The 21,802-nt window shown below is 37.4% G+C and overlaps 1 protein-coding gene across 8 annotated transcripts in view; it reads right to left on the bottom strand.

Annotated features, from left to right (window-relative positions):
- SETDB2 (SET domain bifurcated histone lysine methyltransferase 2) overlaps positions 1-21,802 on the bottom strand; it is a 93,244-nt gene that overhangs the window by 42,649 nt on the left and 28,793 nt on the right. For 7 of the 8 annotated variants that reach the window (XM_084879328.1, XM_084879333.1, XM_084879330.1 and 4 more), the window contains 8 exons: positions 18,557-18,673; positions 17,597-17,766; positions 15,627-15,837; positions 14,620-14,719; positions 12,402-12,495; positions 9,636-9,976; positions 4,845-4,933; positions 4,178-4,260 (listed from right to left, as the gene is read on the bottom strand). In XM_084879328.1, the coding sequence (XP_084735454.1) occupies positions 4,178-4,260; positions 4,845-4,933; positions 9,636-9,976; positions 12,402-12,495; positions 14,620-14,719; positions 15,627-15,837; positions 17,597-17,766; positions 18,557-18,673 (1,205 nt within the window). The remainder of the gene's footprint in view (positions 1-4,177; positions 4,261-4,844; positions 4,934-9,635; positions 9,977-12,401; positions 12,496-14,619; positions 14,720-15,626; positions 15,838-17,596; positions 17,767-18,556; positions 18,674-21,802) is intronic. The other variant, XM_084879332.1, reaches the window with a different exon arrangement.

Raw genomic sequence — 21,802 nt, 5'->3', positions numbered from 1 at the left:
TGGGCCACAGGTTCCAGCTTACAGCAGCTGTTGGCTATGACTGTGCTGGGAGGCTCTGCCCCCACCCTGGGATTTGCACGTGGCCACGAGAGGACTGCGCCTTCTTATTAGTCGAGGCTTGAACCTGTCCAAAACACTGGCACAGGCCAGTATCTTCACGGACAAGGTCAACCTTTACCTTAGCTGAGCCCATCTGACTTTTTGCATCTATGATAACATACCCTTGAAATGTCTGGGTAACTTGTAACTTCCCTTTTTCTGGTGTCAGAGAGTAAGAATTTGTGAGCATGCTTCCAGAGAGGCCATGAACTATGCCCCAGATAGTCATCAGTGCTGACACTAGGCCAGGTCTCGAGATATGGCCTCATGGCCCCTTCCCAGCATGTAGGCCTTCTTTCTTAGAACACGGTTTGTGTCAGTTACCCACCCCACCCTTAAGTCAGCCAATAGAAATGCAGAGGGAAGTAACCCTGTTTAACTGGACCCTGGCTCTCAACCCACTAATCGGAACCAGCCAACTCAGTGGTCCGGGCATCACCCCACCACCCAACCCTAAGCCCTGTAAAAAGGCTGTATGTTCCGAGCTCCAGGCTCTCTGCATCTTGCTGCTGAGTCCCTAAGGGCAGAGAGACCGGCCTGGAGCTTGAATAAAAGGCTCTTTGTTCTTACATCTGACTCTGACTGACTCCCTGGTGTTCTTTGGGGATCTTGAAATCTGGGCATAACACTGGGGCACAACCAAATGTGGTGGGCACCAGGATACCACAAATTCCTTATCATGCTAATTGTTCCTGCACCCATCTAAGTATGTGTCCATCATTTTACTTTTTATCCAAACCCAGCTCCCCCCACCCCATTTGTTTTATCCCACCTGCTTAACCTATCACCAGTGAATTTCATGTAACCCATCAACGTCCCTCCTTTGATTGCAATGTATAAATACAAATGTAACCTGCCATTCTCTGGAGCATTATCTCAATTCCTTGAGGTTCTGCTTTCTGTCATATGTCAACAGTTTGCCTCAAATAAATTCACAAAAATTCTTTACAGATTTCAATGTGTTTTTTGTTTGTTTGTGTTTTTTACGTTAACACATTACGTGTGTATCTATCATAAACAGACACAGAAGTAACTAACTGTAATTTGCAGTTAGCAATTGCAAGCCTTTATTTAGCACCTATGGGTACACAGCACCATATAAGAGGAGGTTTTCAGTGCAATGTTAACAAATATACATGTAGGGGACATAAAGTTGAAAGTTGTTCTGGAAAAGCAGCACATAATGGTGAATTGCTGAGGAATTAAAACTTCTGGAGATCTTGCAATTTGAGCAAACTTTAAAGAGGAAAAGAGGCAAGTTGGGGACAGCAGAAAATAGAATATTAAAAACAATAAGCTGGATAGTCTTGACAAATACATAACTGGATTACGGAAGCAAGAGCACAGGGCTGCAAAACAGGAGAAAAAAAGGGATGCCTACAGTCAAGTTTATTGCATCTCAAGCAGGTGGACAGAAGAATTACAAGCGCACCCCACTTAGCTTTATTCACTTTATAGGTATTGAGTTTTGTGGGTTTTTTTTGTTGTTGTTTACAAATTGCAGGCAAGACCTTCCATCAGCAAAAAGATTACCACTTGCTTTTTACTATGACACTCACTTCATTACGGTAATATTACCAAACTGTAATATCTCAGAATTAGGCCTGTATTCCTTGCCAGGCAAACAAGAAGTCCTAAAGGTCATTGTGAAGCAGTTGAACATCTTCCACCACTCTCAGTTTATCACTTCTAGCATTTTAGTGTTCTACTCTTAAGCAATAGACCTTAACATCACCAAGAAAGCCTGTAACACACGCTTGCACACACACACACACACACACACACACACACACACACACAAAACAAAGACCAAAGGAAGCATGCAGGGAAAACAAACAAATGAACCTTAGAGGTCACAAAAATATGCACAAAGGAAATAAAAATGTAGGTTTGTATGTACACTCACAAACACTGTATTCAAAGATATACTACAACCAAGAACCAAAAAAAGATACTATTAAAGAACATTTAGGGAAGAAAAGAGCCCTAGATATAAAAAACCTGAGACCAGAAAAAAACACATTAGACTAATTGGAAAATTAAGTTGATGAAGTCTTCTAGAAAATAGAGCTAGAAGATAGAGCTGGAAATTAAGAGAAAAGAAAACAAGAGAACCAATCCTGGAGGTCTGCCATCTGGATAACAAGAATTCTATTATAGAATGAGAGAACAGATGAGCAGTCATTCAAGAAAACATTTCCCTGAAGGACAATGTTTGCAAGATCGCACCAAGCACCCAGAATAAGGGATGAAAACGAACCCTTACCGGGAACAGACCATTGGAACAAAGTAATGCTGTAAGCTCCCAGAAAGAGAAAAACTGGTTCTATATACAAAGAATGGCATCTGACATCCAACCCTGGATACCAAAGCAAGAATGTTTTCAAACCTCCCAGCAGCAACACTGAAAGCTTAGCAGATGCCTTCAAAATTGGAAATGGAGGCTACTCAAGAATTCTATACTTTGTCAAAATAGCAAACAAGTGTAATGGTACAATATTTTCAAATATGCAAGGTTTCAAAATATTTACCTCTCATTTTTCCTTTTCAAAAGGTATTGAAGGATGTGCTTTACCAATATGTGGAAGTAAACCAAGGAAACAGGAAATAATGGATATAACTGGAAACAGATTTGACATGAGAGAAAAAGGGGATCTCTAGGACACCAATGGAAGATGATAGCTGTAAACCAATACAGACTGAAGCAGGTTAAGATATCAGGATTTCTGCACAAAATTATTTCCCATGCTGATCAAGTGTCTTCACTTCATTTTAGTGCACTAATTCCTGCATGTTTACTGTGAAGAAATGGACTGCTCAACTTTCCTCATCAGTCTACAGGCTGTTGGGTTATAATATTTTGCCCTTTTTCTAGTTCTTTGGTTTCCCATGAATGGTTTTCCATTTCCCAAAAATGGTTTCTAAAACAATTTCAAGTTAAATTTTCACCTAGTTCAATATTTTTAAGAAATTAAATTGGGTCTCAACTTAGAATGAACTTTGAAAGGTAACCAAATTAAACCCCTCAAGTTCAGAAGAAAAAAAAGAAACCCCCCAAAAAACATGATCTTTTAAAAATGAAAGCTTGTAATTACTTTTCCTTGAGCTAGTATTCCCATCCTGGTTGCACGGGGGTAAGTTCCTGACAGCCGAATGAATATATGGTACATCTTTGTTAAGGATAAAATTAGTTTTGACTCTTGGAGATCTCCAGCCCCCATTCCACTAGGTTGGGACTAGGTAACCTTCCCTTTCTCTCCAGAAAACCAATTTGCACAACATACTCAGGAGAATGCAAGAGGATGTGTCAGACTTGAAGCTCAGGTCTGTTTTGTTTTTTAAATTAAACTCTTGCCCAGCACAATCCCTTGAAGCCTAAATAAGCCAAGTCTGACTAACTTCCTGATTTCTTTTTCTTATGGCTCAATCTAGAACAAATATCTTCCAATTCCTCTAGTTTCTATTCCCTCTTTTCCTGTCTGTGTTTGTATTAAAGGAAAGCAGTTTCACGTCAAAGAGTTTGCCACACTCTTCCCTATTGAAGGGCTTCTCACCCCTTTTCCCTCCAATGGTTAAGGCGACAGTGCTCACGGAGCTATCTCCATTCCTCACGCTGTCGCCAGGAATTAAACATTAATGAATTTTGTAGGCAAAGTCATGAAATGTGGCCATTTGGATCCATGAATTCAAAGACAATAATAAAAACAAGAACAAATGAATTCTATTGTAACATTTGTTTCTCTTTATAGTTTACAAATAAATTACAAGTTATATAGCAGTATTTCATAGAAAATACACACTTCCATCTTACTCATGTAAAGTTGAATAGCGGTAAGATTCAAGAGATAACCTATGTGTATGAAACTGTCCTTATTTTGTTGCTAGCATTTCTAAGTCACAAAAATGAACCCCTTGACAAGAGGAGACTGAGGAATTCTCTCAATGAATAAAAAACTAAATTCCACTGATGACTGAGCATTCTTTTGTATGGCTCTAATTTCAGTTTGATAAGCTAATTTCATGAACAGGCATTAGCTACAAATTTATATTATTTTTTTCCTGCACTTATTAAACCCACATTCGCAGAGGATTTCTTTATCTGGCACAGTTCCAGGTTCATAACCATAATCCCATGTTAATTCTGTTCTTGCTTTCACATATCTAGAAAGTAGAAATTAAAAAAAATAAATTAACATCAATAAACCAAACTTGACTACATTAATTTTCATGTTAACATCATTAACCATCCTCAAAAATATGTTTATTCTCTCTGACACCCACCAATTACGACTGCTCTTTCATTAAAAGAATAATCATTTGAGTTTTATTTCAAATGTGCTAAAATCCTAAGAAAGAACAAAACTGCCAATATCTATGAAGGAACCTGTGATGTGATGAGGCTGCAGTGTGGTGTGTGAATGTAGACATAATGCCCACATAGCAATTTGCAACATTTATCCCCTGAATTGAACTGGGTGAGAACTGCCATTCTTAGCCCTTTCAGGCATTAGTTCTAAAAAGAAATAATAATTGAAATTTCAGCTGTTTCAAATTTTGCTGAGTAGGAAGAGTTTGGGATAATTCTAAATTTAGGGGTACTAGATATTAGAGGCCATAGCACATATCTTTTCTTTTCTTTCTTTTTTTTTTGCTTCCATCCCTGTCCCTCTGTCTAGTTTCTTTTTTTCTTCTATTGTTGTTTTTAAAGTCACAATTTCATAATGATATCATAAAAAATTTCAAACCTGTTGGTGAAGAATGCCACCAATGGAAAATTCCTGTCATGTGTTTCCACAAAAACATTCTGTACCAAAAGATTTGGGCAACAACTATGCTGTTAAAAAAAAAAAAAAAAATTAAATTAAAGCAGAGTTACATACAGCACACAGTTTGACGCCTTGTGCTTTGACGCATTAGAACACCATTGTTTCCAACACAGCTCGCTTACTTTTGTTTCCCTTTCTTTTTTGTTGACTAATATGTAAAACATAGCTCACTACAATCCACTCAGAAAAGTCTGTCACATTCTTATATCCTACTGGTAGAAATGCAAAATGGTATAAATCCCTAAAGATAATTTGTCAAGATTAATCAATATTATAAATGCATGTATCTTTTAATTCAATAATCCCATATTTGATAATGTATTCTACAGACATATCTATACATATACCTATGCGTAAGATTAGTCAAACATTGTTTTAACAGTAAAAGTTTGAAAACAACCCCCCCGCCCCCCCCCTAAAATATATAAAAAACCCTAATATGCAAATAGCCCAAACAGCAGGACAACCAAACAACTGGTTACTATGATGTGTGCTGACCACCAGGGCCACGTGCAGAACATGGCGGGTGTTGGCAAAAGGCGGCAGAGTGGGGAACATGGCAGGCGTTGGTCACGGTGGGATAGTGGAACAGGAGAGCAGGGCCACCAGACCAAGGTGGGCGCCAGCCCCCATCATTGGGGTGAGCCTCTGGCAGTTACTGAAATTTCTTAGCTCCTGCATGCTGTGGTCCTGCCCAGCGCTCGCACCCACTGCCAGTGCTGGCCCTGCTTTCACCCGCAGCCAGCACTGAAGCCAGTCCCAATCGCCCGAGGGCTTCTCCACCTACCCCTGAGGGGCGATTGGGGCAGCAGCCGCTGCTCGCACCCACTCGCACCTGCCGCTGGCACGGCCCCCACTGCTCTGCACCACCAGCATGGTAGCAGCAGCATGCCCTCAGGAGCGGGGCTGCCCACAGAAAGGGGACCAGGGCTGTGGTGGGAGGGGCCAGGTGGGAGTGTGGAGGATGGGCTGAGACCTGCCCGTGCCCACTGCAGCCTTGCAGTCCACAGTTCTTTTCAGGGTGCACGAATTTGTGCACTGGGCCCTAGTCTAAAGAGAATTGGTTGAACAAGTTTTGGTATATCAAAATAGAATTATATGCAGCTATGAGCAGAAACAAAAAAAGGAGGAGCTCCCTCTGTGTACTGATATGAAAAGATCTCCAAGGTATATTGTTAATTTAAAAACATGGAATAGGGCAGTGACAAGAATATGCTATCTTTTATGTAAGGGCACATACTTATATTTGCATAAAGAAAAACTATAAGGCCGAGGCCGGTTTGGCTCAATGGATAGAGCGTCGGCTTGGGGACTGAAAGGTCCCGGGTTCGATTCTGGTCAAGGGCATGTACCTTGGTTGCGGGCATATCCCCAGTAGGGGGTGTGCAAGAGGCAGCTGATCGATGACTCTCTCTCATCGATGTTTCTAACTCTCTATCTCTCTCCCTTCCTCTCTGTAAAAAATCAATAAAATATATTTTAAAAAAAAGAAAAAAAGAAAAACTATAAGAACGAAAGAGAAAGTAAAAATTATTCTATAAGTGGTATGGTAAATGTGGGTATAGTATTTCTCAAGGTATGTTTCTTTTTCTAACAAAACATAAAAGTTTAATATGAAAGACTGTATAACCAGAGTTTTACATCATAGTGAGAAGAGGCTCTTTGGAAAGGGGACACGTGCAAGCACTGCTGAACAAAACCATTATTTATACTTGTTCCAAAAGTATCTACACGTGATGATACTATTTCCTCCTATTACCACCCCATTCTAATACTGTTCTATGCCATCTCTACACATTCATCCATCACCAGATTCATAAAAGAATCAAACCCCCATAATATTCCTTAAACATGTGGGCAAGCTTTTCATTTCAATGATGCTAACTTCCTGTCCACACGTTTTTAATTTGGGCCAATGGGCTTCCCTCCTGGTGCTTACCTGGCAGGCTTAGAGCTACCTTGAAACAGAATTCTGTTTAGCTATATATATGTATTCTGCATGACTTATTATTTTATTTCAATTTTTAAATCATATAAATGTATTATCTAAGTAGACAAATTAAATTTTAAAAAAGAGCAAGATAAAGAAAAAAAGAACCTTCCCCCCCCCCCTACAAACAAAGGAGGGGCCTGGCTAATGTGCTGACTGGAAGAGGTGAAGCCAATTCAATTGTGTAGGTACAGCCAACATTCAACATAACTGATGGGAAATAAAGCCAGGAGAGTCCTTTCCTGGGGACCCTTACTTAATGGATTTCCTGAAATGTCTGGCAGCAGTGTCGAAGTAGTCAAAATGGAATAAGAGAACAGCAGTTGGGGGACAAAGAAAGAGAAGAGATAATTCTATTTCTTGTTAATCAAGTATTCTAACTAGGAAAAAAACAAAACAAAACAAGCCATATTAGCAGATTCTCCTAGCAAGAAAAAAGCTTTTTGGTTTTACTTATTTTTTAAAATATATCTTTATTGATTTCAGAGAGGAAGAGAGAGGGAGAGATAAATAAAAACATCAATGATAATAGAGAATCATTGATCGGCTGCCTCCTGCATGCCTGACACTGGGGATCTAGCTTGCAACCCAGGCAGGCATGTGCCCTGACCAGGAAATGAACCGTGACCTCCTGGTTCATAGGGTGACACTCAACCACTGAGTGATGCTCGCCAGGCAAGCTCTTTGGTTTTAAAGATTTCCTAACTTAAGAATATTTTTTCTTCTTATGGCAGCTGAATTACATGTAAAATTGTCAGTGCACATAAATTTCAAACCATTCAAATGTCACTTTTAAAGAGGCATTGAGTTTACCTTAAAGATGTCAAACGACACTTATGAGAACCATGGACCATTCATGGTTCCCTTCCTTCACCTTTATTTTAGGGGAAAAGTCAAGGCTGCCTATCCACTAATCCCTCCCCACTGGGAGGAAGCAGAGCTCTGATACAGACAACAGAGAACAATTAAGGCCACATCCAGGGGACAGTGTACTATCACGGACTTTCCAAAGGATGTGTGGAAGGGATCAAAGTCCTTGTCCTCTTTCCATGACTCTTCACTCTGGGATATGATAAGCAGACAAAGTGGGGTCCAGAGATCAGGAGGCATGCAGAAGGGCCTGGCTTAGCTCTCAAACAGATTGTTCCCCATGGTTCAGTCACTAAAGACTGGAGAGACTATATAGACAAGGGTGCTAAAAGCTGAAAAGGATTTCTTTCCCTTATAGGTTTCCTGGGACCATATATTCTTTGATAACGCCTGATACCGTTTCCCCGAAAATAAGACAGTGTCTTATATTAATTTTTGCTCCCAAAGATGCGCTAGGCCTTATTTTCAGGGGATGTCTTATTTTTCCATGAAGAATATGGTACACATTTATTGTTAAATGAAAATAAAGGAAATTTATTACTTGTATACGGTACGGTAGTACAGTAGTTGTCAACACAAACCAGACAAACTGTGAATCCTACAGTATCAAGAATTTACTCATTTATTCAATGACAATCATGTCATCATCTTCTGGAACATCATAACAATCCAAATCCTGAATTTCCTGGTGAATTTCTTGTGACTCCATTTCTTTCATAATTAGTGGACCAAATCTCTCAAGTTTAGCCTAGGGGGGCCTTATTTTCGGGGATGCCTTATATTTCACTTAGAAGGAAACCTGTAAGTAGGTCTTATTTTCGGAGGATGTCTTATTTTGGGGGAAACATGGTAGTAGGAGGCAGGATAGAATAGAAGTCACAAGGTAATGTCAATTTCACCTTACACAAGAGATATGACTAATACAAATTACTCCTCTTCTCATGAAGATAACAGGAGTCTTAAGTGTTAACCTTAAAATCAAAGGAATCATAAATATATCTCTATATAAATGAAATAAATCTTATAACATATATCTCAAACATACATATAAATAGAAAATTACTAAGGTTTCGGAATTTACTAAAAGAGTATAGTTAAATGCAATACTCTGATAAATGAACTGGTTTTCTACACTAAGCCATGAAATCACTCAAAACTTACTAAAAGTAGCCGAAGCCGGCTTGGGGACTGAAAGGACCGGGTTCGATTCCGGTCAAGGGCATGTACCTTGGTTGAGGGCATATCCCCGGTGGGGGGTGTGCAAGAGGCAGCTGATCGATGACTCTCTTTCATCGATGTTTCTAGCTCTATATCTCTCTCCCTTCCTCTCTGTACAAAATCAATAAATATATTAAAAACACACACACACACACACACACACACACACAAAAAAAAAAAACTTACTAAAAGTAAAATAAATACCTAAAACTGACTTTTTTTTTTTTAAACTATTAGAGGCATCTCTGAAGAAGAGTTACTGTATTATATAAGACTCAAAAGAGAAACTTATTCTGTGTCCCACTGTGATTATTTTTGAAAGTAACAAGTATTTCAATAAATGTAAATAATTTTCTTACATACCATTTATATAATTTTCTTAAGCAAATGTTTAACAAAGTGCCAGGTACTGTTTAAGCACTTTACATAATTAGCCCCATTTTACAGAAGTCAGAAAAGAAATAAGGTATGAGGTCAAGTAACATGCCCAAGGTCATACAAGTGGAAAACTGGCATCCTAATCCAAGTAATCTGGCATTAGAATTTGTTAACCACATTTTCCTTATAATTTTATTAAAAAGCACACACAAAAAAAGTTCTTTAGAAATATAAATCTCAGCCCAGATACTCACATTAAGAAAGCGGCCCACATTTCCTTCCTTTGTGGCATCCAATAAAAATACACTTCCTTTACTGAACTTTGAAGATTCACATGAAGTATTATTCTTGGTTTCACCTGGCAACTCTTTATTACAAAAGACATACTGGTTTTGAGATGCTGGAGAGTTTTCCTCTTGGGCCTTTAGTATTTGATCCTCAAACTTCTTCATAATATTCTGATAATCCAGTGTGGCTGCCTGGTTATATATGCCCCCTGGTGAAGTTTCTTCTCTACCTTTAGTTATATCTATCACATCTGATTCAATCAGCAAATTGTCTTCAGAATCTTTAACTTGATTTGAGCTTGAGTCTGCTAATAAACATTTTAGAAAGAATCGTCAGGAAACATACTTGGCTAAGCGATAGTGCTAATTAAATGCTAGTTGCTTTAATTACCAGTAGACAGCACCCCAATTTTATATATGAAAACTTTGAGCCTCTGAGGGATTAAGGGATTCACCTGACCCATAATAATAAAGAAATAGGGTAACACACTCAGAAATGTCTGGTTCCAAAGTCTGCCTTCTTTCTACTACGTAACAATGCCTTTTAATGAACTTACATGTTGCTTCTCGACTTATTTCTCTTAAACTTTGGAATGTGAATTTAAGTATATTCTAAGTTTTTTAAAATTGAATTTAGAGAGAGTGTAAGGGAGAAAGCAGGAGGGAGGGAAGGGGCAGGAGAAAGTGGACAGAGAGGAGAGAGAAGATGGCGGGGAAGAGGGGGGGAGAGGGGGAGACAGGGAGGGAGATGGGAGGACGGGGGGATAGAGAGAAAGAGGGGGGGGGATACATTTGTTGTCCCATTTATTTATACATTCATTGGTTGCTTCTTCTATGCGCCCTGACAAGGGATCAAACCTGCAACCATGGTGTATCAGAATGCTCTAACCAACTGAAGAATCTAGCCAAGGCTAAGTACATTCTAAACAGCTGTAACAGGGAACACTCCAGGCCTTTAAGACACCAAGAAAGGCCTGAAAAGACCCTAAGCCATCTTCTACAGCAGTGGTTGGCAAACCCATTAGTCAACAAAGACAAATATCAACAATACAATGATTGAAATTTCTTTTGAGAGCCAAATTTTTTAATCTTAAACTTCTAATGATACCTCTTCAAAATAGACTCTATTTTGTGGAAGAGCCACACTCAAAGGGCCAAAGAGCCGCATGTGGCTCACAAGCCGCAGTTTGCCGACCATGGCTATATAGCCAGTGTATTGCTATAGGCTTTGTACACATTAGTGTTTGGTATGTATTTCAGATGACCATTCAATAATCATACTTTTACAAACAATAATACTTTAGCTGAAACCGGTTTGGCTCAATGGCTAGAGCATCAACTTGGGGACTGAAGGGTCCCGGGTTCGATTCTGGTCAAGAGCATGTACCTTGGTTGCGGGCATATCCCCAGTAGGGGGTGTGCAAGAGGCAGCTGATCAATGACTCTCTCTCATCGATGTTTCTAACTCTCTATATTTCCTTCACCATTTAATGCAACTGATTCACATGCATTAAATGGTGAAGGAAATCGGAATATGTCATCCCAAAATATGCCTCTTTGACATAAGAATTACTTAAATAGCACATGATTCAATCAGCAAATTGTCTTCAGAATCTTCAGTGGATAAGGGGGACTGCTGTAGTCCCATGTGATACATGTACAATACACACGATGACGGCAATAAACTTCCGTTGTTTTGTCAGCCTAATTTACAGGACGCCAGCCAGACAACATAAGATAGGAAGAGGAAGAGATATTTACCTCCCTTACAATGGTGAAATAATTACAATACATAAATGCCTTCTCTTGATAGACCTTTTCTGTCAAGGAATTTCCTTGCCTCCTCCAATCTCCATCCTTTGAGACCAGGCAGAGAAATGGAGTGCAGATATAAGGAAACTCAAAAGTGCTTAGTCATCTCAGCAATGTCTCCCCACTCAGGGATACAGTGACAAACCCAGGTTTGTCAGGCTGTAATATTCACTATGGCAGGGATGGAAACACTGAAATACAAGCACTCAAGATAGCAATATTTTCACTTTTTGCTGAGCATCTCCAGTAGCAGTGTTGGCTGGAATACTGCAGCAAAATACTGTGGTCTTTTTTCTTTTTCTCCTTAATGCTGCATATTTTTAAAGGAGCCCCAAACAAATTAGGAGACGGCTGCTTTGGACAATGCCTCCAAAGCCACAGAAAACACGTGGACATTGTAATCTAACAGCTGTCCACCCCACTCTTTCCTGCCATGTCAGGTCACTGGTGGCATCAAGATGAGGGACCAGCAAACTTCTGTAAGGGTCCAAATAGTAAATATTTCAGGCTTTTTTTGGCCATATGGCCTTTGTCATGATTATTTAGCTCTGCTGCTATAGTGTGAAAGTAGAGACAATATGTAAATGAACAAATGTGGCTATGTTTCAATAAAAACTTATTTATGAACACAACTGATAATTTCCTATAATTTTCAAGTGTCATAAAATATTATTCATCTCATTTTTATCAGTTATTCAAAAAGGTAAAAAGAAATCTTCTTAGCTCATGGGCCATACATAAATAGATGGTAGTCTAGATTTGGCCCACAAACATAATTTGCCGACCTTTCAATTTTAGACAAGCAGTAACATTTGTGATGAATGTAGCATGTTTGTTTTGGAGTCTAAGAAAATGAGCCACAGATATTGAGCAAGAGACAAAAAGGCAGAAGAGGCAGGCCTAGAGTTAAACAAAGCCTACTTTTCATTTCCTCGGCTTTAGAGTTCAGATGTACTTGGTTTGGTTTAAATCCATCATTATCTTCAAAGGTGATAGATTCTGAGGAAGCAAATCCCTTAAAAGAAAACAAGGAAGATGTTAACTCCTAGGTCAGAAAAAGGAATTAATTTATCCTTAGGCTTCTTTTATCAAGTGTCAATCTTCATAGGCTATAGCTACTATGCTGGTTTTGAGGAAACTTAGGAGTGATGGAGCCTTTCTGGCTGTTCTACGTGTAGACATGTCAGTTAGCTACAGCTATGAAGACCAAAAAACAGCCAAAGCATTAAAATACAAAATAAAAGTCAAATACATTTGTTGTATCCCTCAATTCTGATACCAGGCTATGAATTTGGATAAAAACACTCTGGCTAGTTTCTACTTCCAAAAATGATTAAATAAGTTGCCTATCTTTATGTATTGTAGACACTGCCGTGACTTAAAATGGTGATGACTTTTAAAAAGTGTTATCTGCTTAGCACAACACATGACACAACTGCTCAGTAAAAGTTGACCATTAATGTTATTCAAATACAGGCAGCCCTTGAGTTATGTTGGACTCAACATATGTCGTTTCGTGGTTATGTTGACATCTCCCATTTAGTTACAAAAAAAGAAAAAAAGGTTTCGTCATTTCAACATATGTACATGTATATATCTATATATGTATATATATATTTTAAAAATATATTTTATTGATTTTTTACAGAGAGGAAGGGAGAGGGAGAGAATTAGAAACCTCAATTGAGAAACATCGATCAGCTGCCTCCTGCACACCCCCTACTGAGGATTGTGCCTGCAACCAAGGTACATGCCCTTGACCGGAACTGAACCTGGGACCCTTAGGATTGCAGGCTGACACTCTATCCACTGAGTCAAACCAGTGAGGGCTGTACATATATGTTTTATGTTTTTTATTATTTACCACAAGTAAAGGTCAGGAATTGTTATCTTTTAAATTTTTTTCACTTCATTACTGCTGTGTATGTGCTCCATGTGAGTGACGTATGTGCTTACATAGGTGGGTTCTGACTTACGGCGAAAATCGCATTACGTCATGCCGTAGAAACGGTTCTCCACCGTAATCTGAGGACCTACTGTATTTAAAGTTTTTTTAAAAATATATATTTTATTGATTTTTACAGAGAGGAAAGGAGAGAGAGAGCTAGAAACGTCGATGAGAGAGAAACATCGACCAGCTGCCTCTTGCACACCCCCTACCGGGAATGTGCCTGCAACCAACGTATATGCCCCTGACCGGAATCGAACCTGGGACCTTTCAGTCCGCAGACTGATGCTCTATCACTGAGCCAAACCGGTTTCGGCGGACCTACTGTATTTAAATGGTCAACATTTATTGAGCACTAACCTGAGTGTCAAACATGTTTCTGATGTTTAGCTCACTTAATCCTCCTGACTTTAGATACTATTATCCTCATCTAACAGATAAAGAAATGTATAAAAGGAGATGTCACCCAGCTAGAAAGCAGCAGAGCTGGAGTTCAAGTCCAGCTCAGTGTGATCCCCTGGCTCAACTTCTTCATAATTATGTGTATGACACTGAGGATATTCCTACTGAAAGTTAGTAGGCAGAGGGCAAAATTTGCACACTATCCAAAGCAGAGTTATTGTTTTCATCAAAGCTCCATGTGAACTACTGTCATGTCCGCCTCTCTTCTTTTTCCTGCATCTTTCTCTGTCTCTAAGATACAGTCTCTGACTAGTTATTCTAGATTGAAAAGTGTACCTTCAGCGGCCATCATGTAAAATGTTGCTTTCTGGATGACCTTTCATTAGGTTGCAACTTTTCTATTTCGTGCATTTCAAAACCTTATCTCCTTAACCTAAATTATTTCATCCTTTTTCTTCTTCTTCTTCTTATTATTATTATCAACTCAAATACTTTAGCTTCTATAAATTCACAGAAAAGGATGGCCCTCAGTCTCAGTGGATCACACTGCCAGATCATGACCAATACTTTCCTTAAAAATCTAAGTTTGGGAACATACTAAGCATCATTGCGGATAATAAGTAAATAAAATGTGGTCATTAACATTTCAACAGTACATCCATTTTAAAACAGTAAAAGAATTCCTACACATTATTAAATAGCACAAACAATTTGAACTAAGTAAAAGATAGTAAGGTGAGATAATTTAATATTCTCAGAAGGGCCCCATCTACATTTTGCAGTTTTTACCATCTTTTTCCCATCAGGTTGAATAATGGCTCTCTTGGCTTCTGGAGTTCTAATGACTGAATGATACTGAATTCTTGAAATATTGTTACATTTCATTTCTCTGAAAAGAAAAAAAAGTTATTCTAGATAATATCAATGTTAGAGAAATGTCCATTAAGAATTAATGTAATAGTATCTATTCCTCACCCTTACCAAAAGAGAATATAGTAATACTAGAGGCCCAGTGTACGGATTCATGCACGATGGGGGCATGGCCTGGGGGGATTGGCCCGCTGTGGAAGCACTGCTCTCCTGGTCAGCTGAGGGGCTGTGGACCCACCCTCTGAGCAGCTGCTCCTGTTGTGGGTGCACCGCTTATCCCAGTCAGCCGAGTGACACACTGACCACCAGGGGGCAGCTCCTGCATTGAGTGTCTGCTCCCTGGTGGTCAGTGAGCATCACAGTGATTGGTGGACCAGTTGTTCTGATCATTCTACCATTTGGTTGCTGGACTTTCATATATTTTAAAGTCAATGATATTTTCAAATATGTAAAAAAAAAAAAAAAAAAAAAAGAAAGAAAATAATGAAAAGTACTGGAAATAGGATGGTAATAGAAAACAAACATAACTGCAAAGCACGACATCCATAAAGAACCTGATAGTTTTTAAAGGTTAAACTCCAGAAATGCAACACTGAAGAAATAGTGTTGACTAGGTTTTTAAATCTCAGTGTCCTTGATTTCTCAGTGTTAAACTTATAACTGTGAAGCAAGTTTATATACAGGAGGAATATAAGAGTAGGGAGAGGAAGGGAGGGAGGGGAGGGAGGGAGGGAAGGAGGAAAGAAGGGAGGGAGGGAGGGAGGGAGGGAGGAAGGAAGGGAGGGAGGGAGGGAAGAACGGAGGGAGGGAGGGAGGAAGGAAGGAGGAAGGAAGGAAGGAAGGAAGGAAGGAAGGACAGACAATGGAACAACCACTCTTGAACAATACAGATCAATTTTTGATTGGGTTCCTAAGATCTTACTTACGTAACAGGCTCTTTTGGATTATTAGGTGGACATTCTTCAGTCTTAGCACTTCTAGGATGTGTTTCCAATTTTAAAGGGATAACTTCAACTTCACAATCTGCAACTTCTATTTTCCTCTTTTTTGAAAACACGTTTTTAATAATATTGTCTTCTTTTCTATTTTCACCAATAGTATCATGTTTCTCAGTGTTAGATCTACTTAGTAATCTTCCTAGCAGAAAGTAAGGGAGTTTAGCAAGACAGAAGATAATATAATAATTGCTAAGCAACAAAAGGGTGTCTCTATTATGCTCCATTACTAAAGAACCCTGTGTGGTGTATCTTATTTTTAGAATGAAGATAAACACATTCATGTCCCAGAAAAATCTTTGCAAGAAATAATAAGAGACCAGTAAGAAATTTTATATCTTCCAGTATATGAAAAAATATAGTACATTTAAAAAAACAACACTTATTGTTTTGGTATAACATGAAAGAGAAAAGATTCAGCTATAATAATATAAAATAAAAATATAAATCAGAAAGCATTCTAGAAAATCAGAGCAGTGAACTCTACAACTTTGGTGTCTAGTTAAAAATGCTTTATCATTTAACACAATACTTTTTATAAAGTTACCTATTTAAATCTGTAGTGATATGTGCCTATTGTTCTCATATTAAGTCTCAGTGTAACATTAAAATCTTAGTCTCAAGTTTATGTTTCCCGCCCCCCTCCCAGGAACTCAAAATTACAATTACCAATCAAAGTTAGTAATGGGATCAGAGATTCCTTAGTTGCATTTTCTAAGCAGATAAAGACAATTCTTCCTGCATAATATTTGGCATTTTATATATAGGCATCAGACTTTCATCAAAGTTATTTTGAGAAATATGAGAAACAACCATCTAGCTATATTTTATGTCTATAGAGTAGTAAGTGGCAAGGATCCAAGTGTGACTTCTTTGAATTCTGCTAATTCCTGCCCTCAGTGAAGTGAACCTGGAAATTCAAATGAAAGGCTGCTATGGTCCCTGCTGCCTAGTTGTAAATACTCAGTCCAGCACATTTCCTTTAGACTGCCTCTAGAGCCACATTTCCTTAACTCTCATTTCCTGGTAAATAGAGTAAGGATCTTTGCTGACATTCTGGAATAATTAATCAAGAATACTGGAGACTGCCAAAACCGGTTTGGCTTAGTGGATAGAGCGTTGGCCTGTGGATTGAAGGGTTCCAGGTTCAATTCCGGTCAAGGGCATGTGCGTTGGTTATGGGCGCATCCCCAGGGGGGGTGTGCAACAGGCGGCTGGTTGATGTTTCTCTCTCATGGATGTTTCTAGCTCTCTATCCCTCTCCCTTCCTCTCTGTAAAAAAGTCCTTACCCAAGGATATTAAAAAAAAGAAAAAAAAGAAAAAAAAAGAAAGAATACTGGAGACTGACATGTCTGGCCTGGGGTTTGTGGAGCTAAAGAGTCAGTAACTGCATAGCTGTAACACCCTGGTTTGGGAAGTTTTGCAGAATGTGAGAAACTCTCTAGGGTTTCTGAAATGGAGTATGCTGCCTAAAGTCACTGCCTAAATCACCACATGTAGGTATTTATTACAAAATTACCTTATTAAATTCTAATAGCTCAAAACATTGAATAAGGTAGTTTTTCATTGATAATTCAGTAATTTAGTTTTCCTATTTAAAAAGTTTTCTATCTTATTCCAAAACATTTGTAGTCATGAAAACAAAATAAAAAAATAAAAAATGTGCCTCACACAATAACTCAAATTTTATCTCTGAGCCTTTCTGAAACATCTGGTACCTGCTAAAGCATCTCTTCCTTTAGAATTCAATTTTCCAGTCACACTCCTTCCTCTGATGTTCCTCCTCTATATTATTAATCTTATCCTTGCTATAAGAACTCAATGGCCCTGTATAGTAAAATGGAAATTCAGAAGTGTAGATTTTACTCTACAGTAATTTGAAAATAAACCCTTGCTTTACCTGAGTAAGTGCAAACAAATGTCCCTCTGTCGATGTCATCGAGGCAGCGTACTCCCCATCCCTTCTTCTCAGTTTTGAACACCTGTAGCCTCACTTGAAGTCCATGCTGAACAACTCGGTTTTGACACATCTGTCGATTACACTTGCACAACAGGCTGCATTCATAAATGCTGTCAATAAAATATCCAAGAGAAAATCAATCAGGCATCCTAAATTAAAACAAAAAGCACTTTATAGCACTACCTCACTAATAATCACAGACTAAGTGTGAAGGAAGTTTCCTAAAGCTAAACTGCCTAAGTTCCCAACATAGATCCAGCATTTACTAGCTGTGTGATCCTGGATGAGTTATTTAACATGTCTGTGCTTTCATTTTCCATATTTAAAATGGGGATTATATGATAGTATATATAATATATAATATCTATATATTATAGATACACAAACACACAAGTATATGTATGATAGGTATATAAAATGTTATAGGGTTGTTTCGTGAAGATTATAAGAGTCAAGTTTATTGGGACAATACCTGGCACATAGTAAATATCAGCTCTTTAAAAATGTATAGGAATGTCTAAGAAATAAATGTATGGGAAAGCAATGTCTAGGAAGAAACATGTTTTTTAATAACAACCTTGAAATGGTGAAAATTCCCAATATCTCTAGGATATTTCTTAATGAGGAAAAGGCTGCCCCAAGTAGGCTAACTCTAGAGGGACAAGAGCTAGACTCAAAGCAGATGCATATTCTGTTTGATTATACCCTTTATGATACATGTGTGGTCTCTGACTTTAATTTCCAAAAACAATATGCAGGTTTGTTATTTTTAATTCCTTAATTTAAATTTTTGGTACAAAAATATTAAGATTTAACATCTATAAGACTATAGACCACAATAACAAAGTATCCACCTTCAAAGATACAAACACCCTGCAACAAATCCTTAAGGTATATTACCCAGTAGGTATATGTCTCTGTAGTCTTTTATATTTATATCCAATGGCTATTTTATCTCTTGTCAAGGAGTAAATCTCAGCATTCCTTGCTGTCATTTGAAGACATGCACATTTTGTTCTAAAAAGGAAGGCAATGAATGGGTAAGTCAGAATTTAAAAAGCACCAAGTTAAGTAAAGAGACTGTCTTGATTAAAGTGTAAAAGTTATAGTAAAGGATGTAATTGTATTTTGGACAATTGTTTGCCTCATGAACAGCTGAAATTCTTCCTTAAATAGAACTTTTTGAAAGAGAATATTTTTTTTTTTAAAATATATTTTATTGATTTTTGTACAGAGTGGAAGGGAGAGAGATAGAGAGTTCGAAACATCGATGAGAGAGAGTCATTGATCAGCTGCCTCTTGCACACCCCCTACTGGGGATATGCCCGCAACCAAGGTACATGCCCTTGACCGGAATAGAACCCGGGGCCCTTCAGTCCCTAAGCCGACGCTCTATCCATTGAGCCAAACCGGTCCCGGCTGAAAGAGAATATCTACCAAGAGTTTATAAATAATTATAAACTGCCCTATCTGCTCATGAAATACTTAACTATTTAAGTGCTCTTTAACTTTTCAAAATGAATTCCTTTCATTTTCTGTTCAGCAGAAGCTTTTTTGAGAATATTCTCCCAGGTACACTCCCTTAGAATGGATAAATTTATGTGTGTCAAACCCAAAAGAGTGTACATAGTTTTGCAGATTCCTTAAGTTACCTTCCTTTCCAATGACATGAAAAGAGATTAGGGAAGTTGATACTGGGTATCTGGTTACTAATTTGTTCTTTATAATGCTGCTAAATAAGAAAATTACAACCATAAAAAAATTTCTATTTAAATGATTATCTAACATGACAAGAGACTTATAACTTGATAGGGAGTAAGGAACCTGGATATCTCAGGTGTAAACTGAGTATGTGACTACTGGTGAGCTGGTTAAACTCTCTGGATCTATCCCTTTTTTCTTTTTTCAACAAGTGACTTTGAAGTCTTTTTCTTGATGATTCTCTTCTGTGTTTTTCTGTATATACATACACGCATAAGAGTGGTGGCTACTGTTTACAACAGAAAAAAAATTAAAAAATTCATTAATTTGGATTCTCTTTACAGATGTAGAAATCGAAAGATGCTTTTTTTGATATGATTTTGTTTGCAAAGTTTAAAAGTGCAAAAAAATACAAATAGTAATACAACTAACACTCACATTTCTACCACATAGAATTAGCTGTCATCATTTTGTTTAGTCCTTCTTTTTCCTATGAATATAATTTAAAACATACACACTGTTTATGTGATCTTTAAAAAATAAAAAAATTAAACATTACAGATAAAATTAAACTTTCAAGCGGTTTGGTGTGATATCCTTTACACTTTTAAACATATAGATCTATTCACAATATACGGTACTGTTATTAAATATTTACTATAGTTATTATCCTTCAACTTGCTTTCTCTTTCAATATTATTTTTTGAGACCCCATGTTTTACACAAATCTAGTTAAATCCTTTAAACTTTTCCATAGCATTTAGATATACAATTATGTTGCTTCATTAAGATGCTTGGTATGCAATTAAGTTGTTTGAAGTTTTCAATATAACAGATATGCAATAAACATCCTATTCTTATACACAGGTATAAGCATCTCTAGAGTATTAACTTTCAAATGTTTTTTACTATGACCCATGGTAGCAAATACATTTTCTTCATGATCCTATATAATTATACATATCTATATAAGTGTGCAGGTGAATAAACTGCAACAATGGTGGCATGCAACTTTACCTTTATCATATGGAATGCACTTGGGTATCTTTTTGTACTATTTAATTTTTAAAAAGCTAGTTATAAGCCCTTAAATGATTTTACATGCCACTAACTCTATAACTTGGAAACAATGCTCCTGATAAAACAAAAGTCTGGATATACTTAAAATGAAAAGTACTATTACTTCTTCAACTGCTGTGTCATGGTTTAAACACCCTACTCCCCCTGAAAAATGACTTGGTATGGAATTCTAATTTTATATTTATTCTCCTTCAGTAATTTAAGCTAATCTCTCTCTCTCTCTCTTTTTTTTTTGTTCTATTATTTTCTGATGAAAAGTATGCTGTCAGTCTGTCCTTTTTTCTGAGTTTTTAAAATTTACTCTTTAACCTAGATACTTTTTAAGTTGCATCAATATTTTTAGGATTATCTTATTTTCGGAGGCTTTTTGACTCCAAGGATTCCTGTCTTTTTTCAATTTGGAAAATTCTCAGCTATTATTTGAGTGTTGTCCTTTTCTCCACTACATATGTATATTGCAATTTTTTATTTTACCCTCCATATTTTTTAACATGTAACTTATTTTCCCCATATCTTTATCTCTTTACATTCTGAGAGATCTTAGTTTTTGCCATGCAATTCACTAATTATTTCTCCAACTATACCAATGCAAACATATAGTACATCTATTTCATTTTTTATTTCAGTAACCATGTTTTATTTTCCATATTGCCAATGGTTCTTCTTCATATAAACCATTAAAAATAAAATCCCCTTTTCTTGTCTCATAGATGCTAATATTTTAGCTTTTTAGACACATTAAACATAGCTATTGTAAAGTCTTTTCAATCAAATTCTACATTTATTTCCGATTCTTCAGATGTGAATTTTGTCATTTGTTGTGACTCAAACTGCCTTCATTGTCCTAAATGCCTATGTATGCTGTGACTGGATTCGGTCCAGCTTAATGCTGTAGCTTCTAAAATTACATATAGTCAAGTTATTCTTTTTTAAAAAGTCCCTTAAACTGACTATAGAGTAAACACCGTCGAACAGGCAGTTTTTTTCCAAGCACTGAAAGAGATTGAGTTTAGACAGATATAGTTGGGTTATACCTAGAGGCAAAGTTTAAAACAAACAAACTTATTTTTAAACAGAAGTGAAACTTGGGCCCACCTCAAAGATACACTGAGAGTGAAGGGATGGGAAAATATATTCCATGCAAATGAAAAGGAAAAAAACAACAAACTGGAGTTGTAAAATGCATATCAGACAAAATAAAGGCCATAATAAGAGACAAAGTAGGCCACTTCATAATACTGAAGGGAATGATTCAACAAGAAAATATAACCCTTATAAACATATATGCACCCAATATAGGAGCCCAAGTATATTAAAAAAACTCTTGATGGACTTTAAAAATCAACAGTAAAACAGTCATAGTGG

This window comes from Pipistrellus hanaki (assembly GCF_964339955.1).
Source record: "Pipistrellus hanaki genome assembly, chromosome: 3".
In the NCBI taxonomy this organism is placed as follows: domain Eukaryota; kingdom Metazoa; phylum Chordata; class Mammalia; order Chiroptera; family Vespertilionidae; genus Pipistrellus; species Pipistrellus hanaki.
Note: the sequence above shows the minus strand (reverse complement) of the source record. Positions and strands in the feature narration are given on the sequence as shown.